This window comes from Elephas maximus, chromosome 12, assembly GCF_024166365.1.
Source record: "Elephas maximus indicus isolate mEleMax1 chromosome 12, mEleMax1 primary haplotype, whole genome shotgun sequence".
Classification (NCBI taxonomy): Eukaryota; Metazoa; Chordata; class Mammalia; order Proboscidea; family Elephantidae; genus Elephas; species Elephas maximus.
This window is the reverse complement of record NC_064830.1, coordinates 94,081,428-94,102,440: the sequence shown is the minus strand read 5'-3', so window position 1 is coordinate 94,102,440 and position 21,013 is coordinate 94,081,428. Positions and strand designations below refer to the sequence as shown.

The 21,013-nt window shown below is 49.0% G+C and overlaps 1 protein-coding gene across 6 annotated transcripts in view; it reads left to right on the top strand.

Annotated features, from left to right (window-relative positions):
• Positions 1-21,013, top strand: part of DTX2 (deltex E3 ubiquitin ligase 2) — a 49,137-nt gene that overhangs the window by 10,715 nt on the left and 17,409 nt on the right. For 5 of the 6 annotated variants that reach the window (XM_049903565.1, XM_049903564.1, XM_049903566.1 and 2 more), the window contains 4 exons: positions 5,007-5,364; positions 7,233-7,863; positions 14,374-14,474; positions 20,154-20,294. In XM_049903565.1, the coding sequence (XP_049759522.1) occupies positions 5,097-5,364; positions 7,233-7,863; positions 14,374-14,474; positions 20,154-20,294 (1,141 nt within the window). In that variant the 5' untranslated portion in view covers positions 5,007-5,096. The remainder of the gene's footprint in view (positions 1-5,006; positions 5,365-7,232; positions 7,864-14,373; positions 14,475-20,153; positions 20,295-21,013) is intronic. The other variant, XM_049903569.1, reaches the window with a different exon arrangement.

The window sequence follows — 21,013 nt, the reverse complement described above, 5'->3', positions numbered from 1 at the left end:
AACCCAAAGATCGGCAGTTTGAACCCACCCATCACTCTGTGGGAGGGAAAGACCTGGCGATCTGCTCCTGTAAAGATCACAGCCTAGGAAACACCATGGCGTAGTTCAGCTCTGTCCTGTAGGGTCACTATGACTCAGAATCAGCTGGATAGCTCACAGCAACAAGAAGACTAATGACGAGCATTTTTATCATAATTTTTTAAAACAAAAAATACCCTAAGTAGCCCCATAATTAGGAGCTGAAACAAATTAGGTTTGTGAACTGCTGTTGAATGATGGCTGAGGTTGTTGCTGAGAAGGGCTACGTCGACACGGCCACCTGATTGCCCATAATTGCTGTGTTCAAGTAGACTGCCAGTGGGAGTTTCTGGGCATTGCCTCAGATTTGCTCCCATACCTCTGGAGCAGAAAGTTCTCCTTTCCTTGTCCTCTGCTGTTGTAGACCCTCTGGGATAGTAGGTGTTTGCGGAACTGTAGCTCTGACCTCAGAGAGTTCCTGTTGCTCTGGGGAGACAGACATGGAAGCCAATACATGCAGTCATGTTGAGATAGATGTAGTATGTGGTAAAGACACACAGGAGGGGAGTCAGCCCTTTCCGGTGAGGGGTTGGGTCAGAGGGCTCAGAAGAGGGGGTGCTGTGGTTGAATCTGGAAAGGTGGCCATGTTTGCTTGGTGGCCTGGGTGGAGAGAGCAGGATGGGCATCTGGACATATGCACCAGCAGGATCAGTGGCTGGGAAGTGGGAAATGGCTCAGAATGTTTGGAGACTTGCTAAGATTTGATGGAATCCTTGGGTGGTACAGTTATGTGCTTGGCTGCTAACCAGAAGATTGGTGGCTCAAGTCCCCTCAGAGGTGCCTCAGAAGAAAGGTTTGGTGATCTGTGTCTGAAAAATCAGACCTTGAAAGGCCTATGGACACAGTTCTACTCTAAACATACATGGGGTTGCCGTGAGTCGGAGCCCACTAGGTGGCACCTGGTTTAGTGTTTTTTTTTTTGAGAATTTGATGTTGCTGGCCATAAGATACAAAGAGTGTAGGGCTTGGTATGAGTGGGGACAGCGGCCAGTCATGGAGGGGCTGTGTGCCGTGTCTTCCTCATTTCTGGGTCCCTAGCACCCTGACAGGGCCTGGACCGTGGGGAGCCCTCGGTCCGTGAAGGTTGAATGCTTTCATGTAAAGCTTTAGCTGAAGTTCTTGACTGTATTTTTCAGGTTGTTGTCAGAGTTCTGTGAGTTTGTTCATCTAGGGATGTGTCGACATGCTGGAACATAGCACATGTGCGGGTGATGTGGGAAGCCCCGACTGCCTGAGAGATGAGTGACACCTGGCAGAAGGCTTGTCAGGACTCAGGAGTAATTGGTTTTGAAACCAGTCCTGTGATTTGTACCTGCATATGGTTATAAAAAAAAAAAGAATGGTTATAGAGGCTTCTAATTGCTGGTACTGAGCTACACCAGCCATCCATCCCAAGGGCATCCCAGATCTAATCCTCTAGGGCCTTCAAAGAGGAATTAGCAGCTCAGGGCAGGCCTGGCACCCATGGTGTGCCCAGCCTTACTGCAGACCTGACTCATCTCCTAGATTCTCATGCTGGGTGCAGTTCAGTACCACCCTTTGCCACCACTCCTCAGTGATGAGGGGTGAGGTATGGGTAGGTTCTTGGGTTGAGGGAAAAAAAGGGGACCAAGATTTGTTGAAGATGTGCTGTATGCCTGGTGCTGTGCTGGGTGCTTTATATATACCTGTCTCTTAATTCCAGTGAAAAGAACTTAGGAAAGCTGTTGCTATCTCCATTTTTAAAATGGAAGAAAGTAAGCTTGGAGAGCTAAGTAACTTTATCAGATGTTACAGCAAATGTTTCAGGAGTGTTAGTGCCTATTCCATTTTTGTGTGCCACTTCAGGAGTCCCTGGGTGGTGTAAACAGTTAAGCGTCCAACTACTACCCGAAAGGTTGGCAGTTCAAAACCTCCCAGAGGCGCCTCGGAAGGCAAGCCTGGCGGTCTGCTTCTGAAAGGTCACAGCCTTGAAAACCCTATGGAGCAGTTCTACTCTGCACACCTGGAGTAGCCATGAGTCAGAATGGACTCGAAGGCCACTAACAAGAACCACAGTCCCAGCTCTACCTTCCTTCTGGGGCATGTGGTCTTGGCTTTCTCGCTGAAACCATGATGGTGCAGCACAGGGGAAGGGGCAGCAGAGCCTGGAGTTCCAGCCTTTTTATTAGCCGTGTGACCATAGCGAGTCACTCCAGCTGCCTGGATCTGTTTCTACATCTGCAAAATGGGGGTAAAATTTGATGTGTGGGATTCAGAAGAGATGATGAGTGGGAACCCTGTCAGCACCAGGGTTGTGCGTGGACATGCTGGAACAACTGCAGGTGCTTAGAGCTTGGGGTGCAGAGTCTTCTCTCCCTTCCTCTTTCCCTTGGTTTAAGAGGATCCTGAAAGTAGAGCCCAAAGTAGAGTTCAGGGTAAGCCTTCCTCTCTAAGAAAATAGGTGTTAGAACCAGATTGATCTGGGTTTGCTGCCACTTAGGATACGTGTGACCTTGAATAAGTCAGTGGACCTCCTTGAACCTTGTCAGTCCATTAGCTTTAGTGAGATAAGTATGTTTGGTTTTTGTCTCTAACGTTAGTCCCTTCTCAGCTAGTGTTCTGGGGGTGCTGCCATGGTAAAACCTCTTTCCCCATTCCCGCTGCTGCAGGCTCATAGCAGAATCCTCTTCCACGTTCATTCAGCCATGTTTTGAACTCATATGTATAGAACATTTACTACGTGTCAGGTCCTCACTGGGTGCTGGAGGTGCAGCCGTGAGACAGACTCCTAGGTTGCTGCCCTCATGGTGCTTCCAGTCTGGTGGGGCAGAAAGACATGGAACAGTCATCATACTCAGACGTGTATGTGGTCATGACAGATCTGATCAGTGCAGTGGAGACGTGAAGAGTACTGTGAGGTCATGTGACAGGTGGCCAGGGAAGGCCTCCCTGGATGACACAGGCTTGACCCGAAGGATGAGGAGAATTTACTAAGGGAAGAGGAGTAGGGCTGGAGTGGATGGAAGAAAGCCCCAGAAGGTGAGTGGGAGGCCCGGATGTGGCGGAGTTCTCTGGGCCTGACAGCTGCTCAGCACGGCCCAGGCGCAGGGGTGGGGCGAAGAGAGGCTTGAGAAGGCCGGGGAGTGGGGGCTTCAGCACTCTGGGGATTTTAATGTTTATGTGGGGCTCTCTTCATGTCTAGTGATGCTTCTGGGGGGAGCCTGGAGACACGGAAAGAGCCAGAATCTGTAGTTGGAGTCCCGGTTTTGCCATTGATGCCCCTGTATGTCATTTAGTCCCTGGACCTTTCTGAGACACATTTTTGTCATCTGTAACATGAAAACCAATTATCGTCAAGTTGATTTTGACTCAGGGTGACCCCATGAGCATCAGAGTAGAACCGTGCTCCACAGGGTTTTTAACGTCTGATTATTTTGGAAGTAGATCGTCAGACCTACCTTCTAAGGTGCCTCTGGGTGGACTTGAACTATCAACCTTTTGGTTAGCAGCCAAGTTTGCATTAACTGTTTCCACCACCTAGGGACTCCATCTGTAACACAGGGAGGGATAACATATATCTCACAAACAAACGTTGTTTGAAAAGTCCTTATACAGGTATAAAGGATCATGAAAGCCTTATTCCACAGAAGATTTGGGGGGCACTTGCGAAAATACGTATAGTATAAATGCATATACTAAATAGTTGGTTCAAAGGGAAATCTCTGGAAAAAGATTGTCGTTGGGTGCCTTGGAGTCAGTTCCAACTCATAGCAACCCTGTGTACAGTGGAAGGAAAAATTGCCTAGTCCTGCGCCATCCTCACAGTTGTTGTTATGCTTGAGCTCATTGTTGTAAGCACCGTGTCAGTCCATCTTGTTGACGGTCTTCCTGTTTTTTGCTCCCCTCCTACGTTACCAAGCATGATGTCCTTCTCCAGGGACTGGTCTCTTCTGATAAGAAGTACAAAGGACGTAAGACGAAGTTTCGCCATCCTTGCTTCTAAGGAACATTCTGGCTGTACTTCTTCCAAGACAGACTTACTTGTTCATTCTTCTGTCAGTCCATGGTATATTCAGTATTCTTTGCCGACACCATAACTCAGAGGCATCAATTCTTCAGTCTTCTTTATTGATTGTCCAGCTTTCGTATGCACATGAGGCGATAGAAAATACCATGGCTTGGGTCAGGTGCACCTTAGTCCTCAAAGTGGTGTTTTTGCTTTTTACCACTTTATGGGTCTTTTGTAGCAGATGTACCCAATTCAATGCATTGTTTGGTTTCTTGACCACTGCTTCTGTGGCAGTTGATGGTGGATCCAGGTGAAGTGAAATCCTCGGCAACTTCAGCCTTTTCTGTTTATCGTGGTGGTGCTTATTGGCCCAGTTGTGAGGATTTTCGTTTTCTTTACGTTAAGGTTTAATTCATACTGAAGGCTGTAGTCTTTGGTCTTCATCAGTAAGTCCTTCAAGTCCTCTTCACTTTGAGCAAGCAAGGTTGTGTCATCTGCATAACACAGGTTGTTAATAGATCTTGCTCCAATCCTGGTTTGTAACATAGGGAGTGTTAATATAAATGTTATAAACAAACTGTCTTTAAAAAGTCCTTAACACAGTACAAGGAATTGTGATAGCCTCCTCCTTCCACAGATTTGGGGTGACTCATGAAAATACATACAGTATAAATGCAGTATATGCTAAGTAGTTGGGTCAAAGGGAAATTATTGGAAACAGGTAGAACTGGGCTAATGAGGAGCACCTAAACTCTACTACGTCTTCCTGAACATCAGAGAGGAGGCAGTGCTGTGCCTGGGCACTTGGAGCCAGATGGGACAGAATGGAAATGATTGGTTTGCCTCAGTTGGTGTCGGAGTGAGGAGTGGAAGAGGTTGCATCGATTTGCCATTGACTGATCTAAACACTGGCTCTGGCAGGGGTATTGATGTGCCCTTGTGTCTGTCCTGTTTACAGGTCTGCGGGAGACGCTGAGCAATGAACCTCAGGCTCCAGCCCAGAGTGGTCTGAAGCTGTGTGGGAAAGCAGAGGGAGTCTTGGAGAAAGATGGCCATGGCCCCAAGCCCCTCCCTGGCTCAGGTGTACACCAGCCCCATGGCAGTGGCTGTGTGGGAATGGCAGGACGAGCTGAGTACCTGGCACCCCTATAGCGCCACTGTCTGTAGCTACATTGAGCAGCAGTTTGTCCAGCAGAAGGGGCAGCGCTTCGGGCTGGGGAGCTTGGCCCACAGCATTCCCTTAGGCCAGGCTGACCCCTCACTGGCCCCTTATATCATCGACCTCCCCAGCTGGACGCAGTTTCGCCAAGACACTGGTAAGACCCTTTAGCATATATCTGAGCTCCTGCTTTGGGCGGGCTGCTGTGCTAGGTGTTGGGGGTACAGGGCTACAGAAGTAAATCACAGCTCTGTCCCTGCCCTGAAACACGCAGGATCGGGAGGCGGGTGCTGGTAGATACACCTCTTAGTAGTAGAGTAGTAGAGGGTGCTGTGGGAGCACGTCATGGAAGCCACCTCAGCCCCTGCCCTCTTGTCTCCCATTTTGCTGACGTCATGCGCGAGGACTTGAGTCTGGTGGCTGGGCAGTCTGTCGTGAAGGCAGTGCTCTGCTGTAGTCACGAGGGCCTGGTGGTGAATTCAGGCTTCACTGCTAAGTAGCTGTGTGACCTGGGCAGAGGCCTTCACTTCTCTGCGCAGTCATGTTTGTTTTTGCTTTTGTTTTTTTTAATCCATAATGAGTATTACAGAGAATGGGGCCATCAGTGTCCTCCCAGAGCTGTGCCTGGCCCGCTAATCCAGCGGTACTTTTACTCTGGGTGGTTTTACTCCCTTCCTCCCACCAGGGGACATTTGGCAATGTTTGGAGTCATTTTTATTGTCATGACTTGGTGGGAGGGGTGCTCTTGGCATCTAGTGGGTAGAGGCCAGGGATGCTGCTAAACATCCTACGGTGCACAGGACAGCCCCCACAACACCGACCCAAAATGTCGATAGTGCCAAGGTTGAGAAACCTGCTCTGTTCCCTGTCAGCCCTATGGCTCCTAACCAGTCTGACGCAGACACAAGTCTTGCTGTCACAGCGTTGGCTGTCAGCGTAGAAAGCCAGCAGATGAGATACAGAGGACATAAAACGTGCGCTGTGTGGGATAACAATAGATGCTAAGGAGGAAAGAGCAGCCGGTGCGGGAGGAGGGTGTAAGCTGTTGGGAGAGCTTGCTTGAGTGGCTCGGGTGCTGCGAAGAGACTGAAGACAGCCCTGAAGGAGGGTGGGCGGGGGCGGGTCCTGCAGAGCTTTTCAGTCTCGAGAAGGAACTACTGTTCTGAAAGGGGGAGCCATTGGCAGGTTTTGGGCAGAGGAGTGACCTGATCTGATTTGGGGTTTCAGAATATTCCTCTGGCTACTATGGATGAAAGGGGTGGGGAGGAGGCCAGGGCTGAAGTTCAGAGACCAAGCTAGAAGGTAATAGCAAGAACCCCTCTTTGGGCAAGTGATAACAGAAGCGTGGCCCAAATGTTCTTTTCTCTTTCATCTTCAGGCTTGCTTTATTAAGACTGTAAGCTGGCTGCAGGGCGTTGCCCAACAGTTATGACTTGAGAAGTCTAAGGGATGGTATGAGTTTTACACACGTAGGTAAAGCTTATGGCATAGTATGTGATAATAGCAGGAGATGTTTTCAGTATGGTGATTTCAACTACTTAAGTGTGTGTGCCTAGAAGACTAGATGGGAAGAAATTTAATATAAATTGTGTGCTTTTCTCTTGGTGGTTGGATGATGGGTGGTTTAATTTTCTTTATACTTTTTTGTTTCCAGTTTTTTTTTTTTTTTAAATTAGGATGCAGAAGTTTCATTATTAGATTTTTAAAAGCCTCGTTCAGTCTGAGCCGCAGGAGTCCTTTGACCTAAGCTTCCAACATACCCCTCTTCTGCCCAAGAGTGCTGATAACCCTCTGCCTCTTGACTCCTTTGGGCCATGGTTCTTGACCTTTGGAGAGTTCTCTGCTCATTACCCCAAAATTTGGAAAGAATACTGATGTCAGCTTCTGGATCAAGTAACAGCACAGTGGTATATACACAGTGATCAAAGTTGTTTATTTTGGTTATAGAAAAAAGAATGTTGAAATGCCCTTTGTTTTGGGGTGCTGGAAGATTACTGGTTTACCCGTAACTTTCCTTTTAAACAGGCACCATGCGGGCCGTGCGGAGGCATCTGTTTCCCCAGCATTCAGCTGCGGGCCGCGGTATTGTCTGGGAGTGGCTGAGTGACGATGGCTCCTGGATAGCCTATGAAGCCAGCGTCTGTGACTATGTGGAGCAGCAGGTGGCCAGGGGCAACCAGCTCGTGGACTTGGCTCCCCTGGGGTACAACTACACTGTCAACTCTGCCACCCACACGCAGACCAACAAGACTTCGAGCTTCTGCCGTAGCGTGCGGCGCCAAGCAGGGCTCCCGTACCCGGTGACCACCGTCATTGCCCCACTGGGCCACACGGGAGTCGTCTGCTCTTGCCACCAGTGCCTCAGTGGCAGCGGAACTGGCCCTGTGTCAGGCCGCTATCGCCACTCCATGACCAACCTCCCCTCATACCCTGTCTCTCAGACCCCCCACAGGACCACCATTGTCTTTGGAGCCCATCAGGCCTTTGCCCCCTACAGCAAGCCCTCACTGTCTGGGGCTAGGTCTGCACCCAGGCTGAACACTACCAACCCCTGGAGTGGGGCACCTTCCACTCTGGGGAACCAACCCCTCTACCGCTCCAGCCTCTCTCACCTACAGCACCTGCCCCCAGGATCTTCCACTTCCAGTGGAGCCAGGTATCTTGTGTGATTGCTAGTCATTTGGTCCACCATATGGGCCTTGTCAGCAGGCTTGGGTTTCTGCTTTTACCTAGCCGGAAAAACCCATCCAAATACCTGTGGACTCGGCTCCTGCTCACTTTCCTCCCTCGGTTGTTCCTGTTAAGTAGTCTCATTTGCATATGTCACGTTGGTACAGATGTGCCACAGCTGTCCATGGTCTTGCATCACACAGAGCTTGCTTGACGTCTGGTTACTTGAGTTCTGTTAGTTGCTGCACTGGGGTTGAAATCAGTAATCTTTTCATTCACTCACGAGAATAGGGCTGTGTAGAGCCAAATTTAAGCATCTTTCTTGTGCTGGTGTGCCACATAGCTATGCTTGTGTACTTGACACCATTTCAGTACTGTGCACTCGGTGGCTCCTCTTGTGTGCCAGTCACTATAGATGCAAAGCTGGAAGGTACAGTTCTTGCCCCCAAGCTCACAGTCCAGTACAGGGAGGGCCGCCATCCCGATGTATTGAGATGACCAAATGTTGCGGGTGGGATGGTGACATGGCAGCAGGTAACAGATAGCCCAGCCCTAAGTGTCTCAGTTTTTGAGAGCCCTCTGGACTTGGAGAATGACGATGAAATAACGGGCCCAGTCCAGACCAGGTGGTCCTTTAAAGCGAGAAAACCCCCAGGGTTTGGCCAGTGGGTGTGTGCTCTTAGGTCGGTCTGTGACTGAGCTGGCTGAAGCTAGAGGCTTCGCTGTTAATCAGTCATTATTGGGAGTGTTGGGCATGGAGAACACTGTGAGAAGTCAAGTGTTAGCCACCACGGGGGCTGCTTTCTGAGAGAATGATTCAGTGGGTAGTGGCTGATCGTGTGGGCCTGGGGCTACCCTGTTTCCCAGATAGGTGAACATCTTGTTGATTTGGATTGACGTTGGCCACTCAGCATCTTGGTACTACGTGGCTCACCTGACCCCATCCCTGCCTACTTTATCCTGTTGAGGGCTCAGTCTTCACAAAGTGGCTGAGACTGCTGTGGCAGTTCTTGAGCCTCCAATATTTTTTCAAGCTGGGTTTCAGAGGACCCTGCCAGTTTCTACAGGATATGGTGACAGAAGCTACCGTTTGTTGAGCAGACATTAGGTGCAGGTCCTGTTGAACAGGCAGCATGAGTGATTTTAACAATCCTCTTAATGGCCTTACGGTAGGTAGTGTCCTCAACTTACAGATTGACACTTTGAGGCCACTGAGGTTGCAAGTCAGTTAGCAGGTGCTGGAACTCGGACTAAAACCCAGGCCTGCAGAGCTGACTCTGTGGTACATGTGGGGAGTTCTTGAAGCTCTTTTAAAAGTAGAGGAATGTGGAAGGCTGAAGGCATCTTGAGCGATGAGTGAGGAGGAGTCTTGTAGACACAGAGGGGAGTGAGGAGCTTGGATGGGTCAAGGTTTTCCTGGGCAGCTTCTCTTGGGAGTTGGGCTTGTGGATCCGAGATCTTTCTGGGAATTGCGAGTACAGAGAGATTTCATTTAGGCCCTGTCTGTGAACTTTCATTTAGAAGTAAGCAAGCAGGACTGTGGTATCCCAGCCCCACCCTGGGCTCAGCGAGGTTCTCCCCGTACCTCCCACCCTCAATATGCGGGTCAGTTTGTTTTAGAGAAGAGTGTAATAGAGCTGTCAGCTCAGAATGGTTGTCAGCAATGCTGGACCTTCTGCTAGATCTCCTGCACCAAGTCTCTTGGGGCTTCTTAGGTTCTTAACAGATTACTTTGAGGCAGATTTCTAAATAGTTCTAGATTGTGGGATTGAGAAAGCTGACTGGTTTAGCCCTTCGGGTGCAGGCCAGGCAAGTTCCAGGAAGGAAGGTGGTTGGGCCAGACTGTCTTACCTTCACCTTCTGTGCTGGGACAAGCGTGTTGCAGCTTGCCCAGCACTGTAAGCCGGGGGGGGGAAGCTGGCCAGCAGGCTCAGTTAATTGAAACTGCCTCAGAGGGGTCTGCCTTCTGGGTATGTGTACGTCTTTATTTCCTCCAGCTCTTCAGGAGCTGGGAGGGTCATATAATTCTCTTGCACAGGCCTACCCGTGTTTTGAAAAATGGGTTACTCACATCTAATTTATAGCGTGGGCCTCCTCAGTTAATCCTTCCCTGATGGGTGTTGTAGAGCCAGCAGGGGCCTGCTGAGAATTGGAAAAATTTGGCACCCTGTTCTCCCTAAGGGCTGTGGTAAAGTTCTCAACTCCAAGTGAGTGTCAGCAGGATGATGTGAAACTTACATGTGTATGGTGGCAGGGCAGGGGGCAGGTCTAAAGGCAGGGATGGCTAAGGAATCTTGTCTTTACTGGTAGCTGTTGGAAATATCATTTTCATGGGTAAAGTTGAAATTTGTGGAACCCATGTGGTTTTAAATTGCTTCTTGCTCAACCTGGTAACACACTGGCTGATAGATATCCTTGTGCCCCCACCACCCCAACCCCTGCCCCGGGGGGTGCGTCATTGGTGACTGAGCTGCTGGGTTTAAGTAAAATTTCCTGGTATCTGAAGTTTATCCCTTGTGTTTAATCATGTTGGATGGAAAACTTTCCAAAATGTGTCATGCACACTCTTGCCTTTTTTAATAGAGGGCGTGACTTCTTGTTTAGTATTTTGATGACTTGGGGGTAGTAATTATGACCAGCAGTCATATGCAGCTCAGTGATGTGGTTAAGCCTATGGGCGGTTTGCGCCTGTGCTAAATGGCCTTAGAAAATGGCTCTCCTGGTTTGCTTTCATCTGCTGCTGTTCTTCCTGCTTCTAATAGCTCCCCATGCCCTCTTGCTGACAGCCAGCCTGTTTTGGTTGCTGGCAGTCTTGGCTTGTTCGAGTAGAGTCCTGGGTTGCTGGCGGGGCCTTGCTCCTGGCTCACTGTAGGTCCTTGGGTCAGCTCTGTTCCCTTTCCATGTTTCGTTTTTCCTCTGTTTAGATTAGGGAGTTGGACTGCTCAGTTTCTGATGTTTCCTTTGGCTCTAATATTGCTATGGTTTTCCGGATTTAGTGAGGGCCCTGCGGGAAGGTGTCTGGTGGCCCTGAGAGCTTTGCCTTAGATTTCCCTGCTCCTTTGGGTCCTGGACAACAATGGACATTTGTATTGGGCTTTAGATTGGGCCTCACAACCACCCTGGGAGCCTTTTGTTATTATCCTCATCTTACAGCTGAAGAAACTGAAGCTCAGGAAGGAGACATGATATGCCTGGGCCCCACAGTTTTAAGGGGGAGCTGGCATCAGAGTCTGGGTCTCCAGGCTCCACATCTCGTGCTTGTTGTCCTGCATCATGTGGTTAGAGATTCCTAGGTTGGTGCTGGCTTACCAGTCAGAATTGGAGATCTTGGGGAGCTGGAGAGAAGCTTTGGATTTCCTTACTCTACAGCCTCTTAGCATTGCCCCTTGCTTAAACAAAAAAACCAAACCCATCACCGTTGATTTGATTCTGACTCATAGCGACCCTATAGGACAGAGTAGAACTGCTCCATAGGGTTTCCAGAGAGTGGCTGGTAGGTTCGAACTGCCAACTTTTGGTTAGCAGCCAAGCTCTTAACCACTCTGCCACCAGGGCTCTGCCATTTGCTTGGGACTATAAAATTAGAAGGCTAGAAGTCCTCATCATTTCTTATGTTCTACCTATGTTTGACAGCATTTTGAGATGGTCCTGGAGAGGAAAGCCAGGTGGGGCACTTAGTAGGTAGGCCTGGGAACATTAACAACAACAAAAGTGAACCAGTCATTGTGGAGTTGATTCTGACTCGCGGCAACCAGAGCATTTTCAGGTGCTCCATTGGTTTTTCAATAGCTGATTTTTTCCAAAAGTAGATTGCCAAGACCTTTCTTCCGAGGTACTTCTGGGTAGACTCAAATCTCCAACCTTTCACTTAGTAAGCCAATCACTTAACTGTTTGGACCACCCAGGGACTCCAAGCCCAGAAACAAAGGAGGGTTTTATTTTATTTTTGTTGGTGGGAAGAAGGGGAGTACCTGAGATGGTGACTAGAGATAATTCCCAGAGAAGGGCGCTTCATGGGGCAGATGGCACCCCACACTGGGGAACATCCTGTCATCAAGTCTGAGCCCTTTGAGGACGGAAGGAGTAAAGTTCAGGATCAGGGACCTCTGAGGTTCTATCCAGCTCTGAGAGTCCCCATCTTGAAACTGCTGGATCCTTTTGACCGTTCAGTTCCTGCTGCTCACGGCAGGAAAATATATGGGAGAGGAACTAGGATAAGCAATATGGGGAAGTGGCAGCATATTGAGGACATTATATAGAACTTAGTCTTGATTCCTGGTCTCTGGTTTCAGGGTGAGATATCCATTAGAAGCCTCACTGCATGTCTGCTTTCTGCTCGAGCTCTTGGTGGTGGAGCTAGGCTAGTCCTCTCAAATATGCACCTTTCCCTGGTGGAGGAAGACCCCACTTACTGATGTTTTTTTGTGGAGTGGGGCAGTCAGGGACCCCCATCCTCTGAGTAGCCCACTGATTTTGTGGGGTTGTAGAGCTGAGCTTAGATTTTCTGGCTTCCAGTGACAAGGGCCTCCTAGCACAGGACTCATGCTCAGTGCTCCGTGTAAAGTTGGTTTGGGAGACCTGAGCTGGGGAGGAATGGGAACTGGGCCCATAGAGAAGGTGAAGGTGCCTGGGAGGCTGTGTCTCTTTAAATTCCTTCACTTACAGAACCGGAGAATTGCAAAGGTTGCCAGAGATTACCCACCTTCCTTTAAAAAAAGAAAAATGGGAGGAACAGGCTCGGGAAGGGAGAAACTTGGCCGAAGTTAAACAGAAGAGCTCAAAATGTCTTGCGCTCGCTAGCTTCATCAAAAGGGAGGCTTTAACAGCAACTTAAAGAAAATTAAGACCAGTTGCTGTCAAGTTGATTCAGATTTATGGCAATTCCTTTAAAAAACCAAACCAAACCAAACTTTTATTTTGAAATAATTTTAGACTTACGGAAAAGTTACACAGAGAGTATAGACAGTTTCCATATGTCCTTCACTGGACTTTTCCTAATGTAACCGTATTTCATAACCACAGGTGCTAAATTGATGGAGTCAGAAAATTATCTTTGGTTCAACACTATTAACTAAAGCCAGAGACTTTTTTTTTTTTTTTTTTTTTAACTTTCACCAGTTTTTCCGGTAATCTCTCTTACCTTCTCTGTCCCAGGATCTTATCTAGGATCTCACATTGCGTCCAGTTGCATGTCTTCTTAGTTTCTTCCAGTCTGTGACAGCTCCTCAGTCTTTCTTGATCTTTCATAACCTTGACACTTTTGAAAACTTACTTTGTCAAGTCTCTATGTGGGCTCGTCTGATGCTTTCTCATGATTGGACTGAGGTTACGCACTATTTTTGACAGGAATACCACAAAAATTGTGTCGTGTCCTTCTTGGTGCATCCTGTCATAGAGTATGTGATGTCGATTTGTTGTATTGATGGTGATCTTGATCACTTGTCAAAGTGGTTTCTGCTGGATTTCTCCATCGTAAAGCTAACTATTGAGAGTCCTGAGTGGTGCAAATAGTTAACGAGCTCAGCTGATAACCCAAAGGTTGGAGGTTCCAGTGCACATAGGGGTGCATCAGAAGAAAGACTCAGCCATTGAAAACTATGGAACACAGTTCTACTCTGACACCCGTAGGGTCACCATGAGTCTGAACTGACTGAACGACAGCTGGTTTTAATTTTTTTAAGTTGCAGTTAAAGCCCCGGGAAACCCTGGTAGTGTGGTGGTTAAGTGCTACAGCCGCTAACCAAGAGGTTGGCAGTTGGAATCCACCAGGCAGTCCTTGGAAACCCTATGGGGTAGTTCTTCTCTGTCCTCCAGGGCCACTGTGAGTCAGAATCGACTCGACAGCAGCGGGTTTGGTTTGGCTTTGGATTAAAGCCCCCATTTTGCTGAAGCTGGCGAGCTCAAAACATTTTGAGCTCTTCTTTTAGGATTGTCTTCAGAGACTCTTTGAATTGCTTAGTAAAATATTTTTTTGACAGCTTCAAGCTTTATTCTTGAAATCCTGTAAAAAGATGGAAGTCCTACCCACAGCAGTGTTCTTTCCTATCACTGTGGTAAAACTGGTAGGGCTACCCTGTCTCCTTGGCTGCGGTTCCTTTCCCCCTCCCTAAAGCCTGGCTTCTAGTTTTACTTAGCCACCCTTAAGAACCCTCAAACTTGACTTCCACCCAGTACGTGATGTTCTGTCAAGCTTCACATAGGTGTCTTCCTTGTCACATAGGTGTCTTCCTTATAAATGATTTCAGCTGTGGGCTTAATTTCTTAAGTGCTCAGACTCTCTGGGTTCGTTTGTGTCTGAGAGTGGTGAAATGTGGATTTCTTCGCTCCTCATTCCAGATACCCTTCACTCCTCATTCACAAAGCAGAAGCCGTGAAAAGTGAAACCTTGAAGGAGCCTGGGCCCAAAACCTGGCAGCACCAGTTAGTTCATAACCAGTGAATTCTTGTTTCTGGTAAGTCAGCTCCACATGTTAAGCTTTGTTCTCTTTTCCCCCAGTGCCTCCCTTCCCAGCGGTCCCGCCAGCAGCCCTGGGAGCGTCCCCGCCAGTGTGCCCGTGCAGATGCCAAAGCCCAGCAGGATCCAGCAGGCCCTTGCAGGTAGGCTCCCACTCTCATGTTTGGAAATAAAGTGCCCAGTGGGACTTGGTTTGGCAGAGGGGAGAGTGTGTGTGGGGTGAGGGGGAGAGGAAGAAATGGGTCAGGGACTGTGTTACCCTCAGTTCCCACGGAAATCTGTAGGACTCCTTGGGGAGCAGGGCCTCTGTCTGGTGATGGTGCAGCCCCGGTGAATGGGCCGGGCACCCCCTCCCTGGGCTCTCTGGGGCCAGGTTCAATGACAGTGGGTGCCGGGGTGTGGACCTTTCCCTACCTTTTTAATTTTTTTGTCACACTGAATTATCGTTGAAGAGTCACTTTTCTGTCCTGAAAGGCTTTAGACATTTACTTAAAGGGGCCGTCTGGGGAGCTCCTAGAACTGTATTGGCTGCAGTTACATCTTGAATAAGTTGCCTTCGTGTCCAGTTAGATCTTTTGTTAGCCATACATCTTGGAACTGTGTTTAAAATTTGACAGGCATGAGGGAGCCGTTGAAGGTTTTTTTTTTTTTTTTTAACTAATGGGAAATTAAAAAAATTATGCAAAGGAAAACAGAATAGTTTAGTGAACCTCCATCATTTAAAGGCTGTAAAGGGACTAAGAAAATCAGAGTTTGTGTTTTAGGGAGTCACTGTAGTGACATAGGGTGGATTAGAGGGAACAAGACTGGAGGCAGGGAGGCCAGTGTGGAGCCAGTGAAGGCCTGTGCCAGGGCAGTCGGGGTGGGAGGTTGGGAGGTTAGGTAAAAAATTCAGAAAATCCTTCTGACTCAGTGATTGGGATTAGCTGTGAGAGAGGAGGAGGAGTAGGATGAGGCCTGCTGGTGCACAGCTGTGGATAGCAGTCCATAGTAATGATGACAGTGAAGAAGAACCAGGGCTTTGCACGTGTGTTAATTTATTTCATCCTTATAACAACTTTGTGAGGTAGGTACATTACTCCCATTTTACATTTGAGGAAACCGAAGGCACAGCAAATTTAAGTAACTTAACCCAAGGCCAGATAACTAGCGCTTGGCAGAGCTGAGATTCCACTGCCTGCGGTCTGGCCCCCGGCTCTGGGCTCTTCCCCATTACATTCTGCTGTGGCCCAGATGCTGTGGCAGGAGCAGCTGAAGGGAGGTTGGTGACTATGGTTATAGACGGTGGAGCTGTAGGTGGTGCCGTCCAGGAGGTGGTGGAGTTTAGGTATGGTGCTCAAAAGAGTGGTCTGGCCTTTGCCTATGGAGTGTGATGGACACCAGAGAGTGTGTGAGCTCCCCATGGAGACGGTGGGTGGGGAAGGGACAATGGGAGGAGTGCAGGTTAACAGCACAACTAAGGAGGTGGTGACAGAAGAGGCACCCACAGAGAAAACACAAGAGTCACAGAAACGGTCAAGACTGGGGAGAGTGGGGCTGGATAAGCCACAGTGAAGACAATGCCCAGCAGGACTTATTCCAGCTGCTGACCCATTAACCTCTGCTGGGGCAACGAGAAGAGAGCCAGCAAAGATGTGATAACTAGAAAGCTGCTGCCCAGCTTAGGTTGCCTTGTGGTGTCAGATGCTGTAGGTGAATCGGGCAATACCAGGCATGTGTGTGTTGTTTTTGGTGGTGGAGGAGGAGTTGGGGCCAAGGTTATGAGTAACAATCTTGGTCCCCATATTCGTGTCTGGGCTCTGAGAGTGGCGGAGGAGAATCCGGTCTTCAGGACCTCCGCCTGGCTATACTGAGCTTTTGTGGCTAGGCCTGACATGTATAACCTCTAGGGCTTTAATACAGTTGTTAAATAACCTCTATAAATGGATCTCAGAAATGGTCTGGTTAAGCCTCACCCTACCCCACAAGCTAGGGATATTGAGTAGCACTTGCTCTCTTTTCTCTGCCTTTGTAATTATTTTTTTAAAATAATACTTTACTGTGTTTTCCGTGAAGGTTTACACAGCAGTTTAGGTTCCCATTCAATAATTTCTACACAAGTTGCTCAGTGACGTTGGTTACATTCTTCATTATCAGTGAACGTTCTCATTTTTTCTGTTCTGGTGGTTCTGTTTCCATTAATCTTGTTTCCTTGCCCCGCTTACATTCTCATCTTTGATTTAAAGACATTGCTGACCATTTGGTCTCATATAGGTGAATTTTTAAAGGAGCACAGCACTTACGGGTGATATTCATGATTTTGTGAACCAGTCGGTTGTATAGCTACAGGGTGACCTCAGGTTAGTTTCCGTACCAGGTTTGGAGAGTATCTCAGGGCAATAGTCTCTGGGAATCCTCCAGTCTCAACCCAGCTCAGTAGGTCTGGTTTGTTTTTTTGTTTTGTTTTGTTTTTAGGAATTTGAGGTTGTGTTCTACATTTTTCTCCTATTCTATCAGGGTCCATCTATTCTGGCCCTGATTAGCGTGGTTGATAGTAATAGCCCGACACCATCTAGTTCTGCTCTCAAGGTAGATGAGGCTATGGCTCATATAGACTGTTAGTCCTGTAGACTAGTTTCTTCTTTGAGTCTTTGATTTCCTTCTTTCTCTTTTGCTCCAGACAATGGAGACCAGTAGTTGTATCTTAGAGACCACTTGCAAGCTTTTTAGACCCCAGACACTACTTGCCAAATTAGGATGTAGAATATAACTTTATGAACTGGATTATGCCCGTTGACTGAAATGTCCTATGAGACTATGATCCTAATCCTTCAAACCCAGAAATCCGATCCTTGTCCTTTGTGTTACTGGGCCAAGGCAGATGGCCCACCCTGACCCACCCCACCTACTCACCTGCCCTGGAGGAAGGAAGTAGTGTATGCGCTTTGCACTGATGCCCAGGGACAGTAAGCAACCTGCCCGAGACCACTGGGCCAGTAATCAGCTGCGCTGGGCTCTGAATCCAGTTGTTGGGGTCGGGAAGAAGGATAGTCTCACACCCTAAACCTTGGCCCCTGGATGAAAGATCTATCCTTGCTGTTAGAAAGGGGGTGTTTGAAAGTTGAGATGTGAGAGCCTGGCTGTATATTGGGCTTCACTCTCCAGGGGCTCTCACAGGTAAAGTGGGAATCCTTTCAGATGGGTGTGGAAAAGCTGTGGCTGTCTAAGGTATTGACGTTATTCGCGGCTGTTAGGAGTTTCAGGGGCTATTCCTGAGACCTTACAGCTGAGGAAGACATGCTGGCTCACTCTTGGTGTGCCTCCCCTCCACCCTGCACACTGATGCTGTTTTGGCGAAGTGTTGGGTGTGGGTAATTTTCAAATGTTTTCAAAAGATGGTAGACCCACAGAGCAGACTGTTCTCTCATGAGGCTTCCAGCGTGCTGCATTATTGCTCTGCCAACCTGTGACTTGGATTCAAGCTCCAGCATTGAGAAGGGCCAGAGTGCTGTTCAGGCTGGCCCTTTGGTGGCGGCCTTAGGATGGAGGGACACCCAGTGACGGTCAAGGGTGTATTTGTTCCTTAGTCTGTATATACCATGGACCTCATATGGCTCAGGCACTGCCCTTGATGCTGGCGATGCAGCTGTGAGCAAAACTCTGGCCCTTGTGGAGCTAGTGATGGGGAAAGACAGCCAAAGGAACAGATATAAGTAGTTGCAGGAGGTGAGAAGTGTTAGAAGGTAAAGGAGATAAAGAGCTGGAGGGTGTAAAGGGTGTCTCTCTGTCTCTGCCTGTCCTGAGGCCAGCTCCAACTCTGAATAAGCTCTCTGACAGCAACTGCAAATGTAGCATTCTTTCTCTGGCCCTAACCACCTGGAGCTCGGTCAGATCTCACAAGCTAAAGGACACAGTCCACCAGGCCGCCATGTCTGCCCAAGACTTCAGACGCCAGGCACAAGCTTGGAGATCCCCACGCCTTGCTTACTGCTGACCTGCTGGCTACAGATCGGGGTTTTTTTCCACTACCCCCTCAATTCCCCACTATACCCTCAGTTCTGCCATGCTGGCTACGGATTTGCTGGCTATCCACTCAGGATACCAGCTGTATGCTCAGGGGTTCCCATCCCTGTTTCTTCCGGCCTACTGATTCCCACTACTCCCTTAGATTTGATACTTGACTAGAAGGATTCATAGAACTCAGGAAAGTACTGTGCTTACGATTATAGTTTTATTACAGCAAAAAGGGTACAAATGAAGAGACTCAGGGAGTAAGGTCTGAGAGACCCCACTGTAGAGCTTCCATATCCCAAAAAGGGACACGTGACCCTCCTAAGCATTGATAATCTTGCACCGACCAGGGAGCTCACCAAGCTTCTGTGTTGAGTTTTGGTCAGGTCTTCATTTATATAGGTGTGGTTGATGAATCATTGCCCGCGAATGAACTCATTTTCTAGCCCCCACCCAAGGGTTACCTCACTGGCGTAACCTGGCAGGTACATGTGGTCCGGAGCCCCTCCGCAAATAACAAAGACCCAAAACCAAGAGACCTTTTGCCATAGAGTTGATTCTGACTCATAGCGACCACATAGGACAGAGTAGAACTGCCCCATGAGGCTTCCAAGGCTGTAAATCTTGCTGGAAGCAGACTGCCATGTCTTTCTCACGCAGAGTAGCTGGTGGGTTCGAACTGCTGACCTTTCAGTTAGCAGCTGTGCGCCTAACCATTATTCTACCAGGGCTCCTTACAGAGATCCCAGTCAAGGGAAATTACCTACGGAGCCTGGTGGTACAGTGGTTAAGCTCTCGGCTGCTAACCAAAAGTCAACAGTTCGAACTCACCAGCCGCGCTGGGAGAAAGATGTGGCAGTCTGCTTCTGTAAAGATTTACGTATATACAGCCTTGGAAACTGCATGGGACAGTTCTACTCTGTCCTATAGGGTCACTATGAGTCAGAATTAGCTCAGTGGCAATGAGTTTGGTTAGAAATTACTTCCCAGGAACCAGGGACAAAGACCAAATTCTTTTAGTACATACCATTTTGGGTAGGTGGCCGGGGAAGGTGGATACTTCAGGAGTGCGGGGGCTTATAGGTATTGGGGAAGGCGATCCAGCCAGAGGATATAAAAGCCCTGGGTTCTCTTAAGGAAAACCACACCTGGTCCCATTCTCTCTGCCACCTGTGCCTGCTTGTCATTCTGTTCACCTAACACCCAGGTCCTGAGAGATCGGTGTCTGTGCTCAGGAACACCCTTGTGGTGGCAGTGGTGTTGCGTTAACTAAGCGAGAACACAGCCAGAGTGCAGGTCAGCATGGATCCTGGCCTGAACCTAGTTGTCTGGTGTCCCCTTTGCCTCCTGCTGAGCGGCCACAATTGTGGCCAGGCACACACCTACCTGGTCTTGGCTGTGCTGCCCAGGCTTATTGGCTGGCTTCTGCTTCCTTCCCTGAGCTGGGGTATTTGCCAGGTTGGGAGCTTTCATTCTTCTGTGGCTGGCCCTGGTGGATCCCCGAGTCCCCTCACCCCCCTGCATCACCTGGTGGGGGCAGCACTGCCTCTTCAAGGGGCGGAGGGTGGAGGGGGAAAAGGGGGCCCTGTGGGATTGCTGCTTTCTACCCCAGGCCCCCTGCTGCACCCAGACCCTGACCAGATTCTGAATATCCTGAAAGCCAACCTCAGGGAAGCCCCTGGAGGAGAAGCACCTAGATTCTTCGTGGGTCCTGATGGCCTTTCACTGCACTGCCTCCCTGGACTCAGCTGGGTTTGTTGATGTCATGTGCTGAATGACTCCTTTTAATGTTTCTTCCCCTCTCTGCATGTTTGATCTCGCACCCCGTGTAGGCATGACGAGTATTCTGATGTCAGCCATTGGACTCCCTGTGTGTCTTAGCCGCGAGCCTCAGCCCGCCAGCCCTCCCGCCTCCTGTCTGGCCTCTAAAAGTCACAGCTCAGTTAAGAGATTGAGGAAAATGTCAATGAAAGGTAGTTCCTTTTCACAAACACTCTCTGGCCTTTGCTGCCTCTGACTCTCCTGCACTGGTTGCTGTTCTTTTAGCTCCATGGCCCTTCTCTCTTTCCTTGGCCTCTCGAGGCAGTGGGCTTCTTGGCCCCTTCTTCCTGCCTTCTGCTGCAGGGGTGGCCCCTGGGGAATCCTTATTTTCCACTTAAGACCCAGAGTTCACGTCTTCTCTTCTTGGCACAATTTGAATGCGGGGCTTGTTCTCGAGGATCCTGTGAAGCTTTGTAGACATGAAGGTGTGGGGTAAGGCGTTGCACCGGCCACTGGGTCAGGATAAAGGGACAATTCTGTTCCCTTCCACTGGGGGTAGTATGTGCCTCAGAAAAGACACCAGACAGAATCTAGTCCTGCTGCCCTTACCCCAGCCCCGTCTGGCCCCCCTCTGTGGGGCTATTTCAGGGGTGCTCCCTGATGACTGCTGTCCTGCCTCCCACATGGCTGAAGGAGGGATTTCAGGACTATGGAAGGTACCACTGAGTGCTCCAGAGAATCTCTCTAAAGCTGACTGTGGCTTAGCCGCCATCATTTGGCCATAGACTTGTAGACACTAAAAGCCAAAATGGCCCTTGAGAGGGTGTGGCATCGTGGAAGGAGCAGGCCTTCAGGTCTGCCAGTCTGGGCCTCAGTCATGGCTGCATCACATACTCACTTTGTGATCTTCCGCAGATTTCTCCGTTATGAG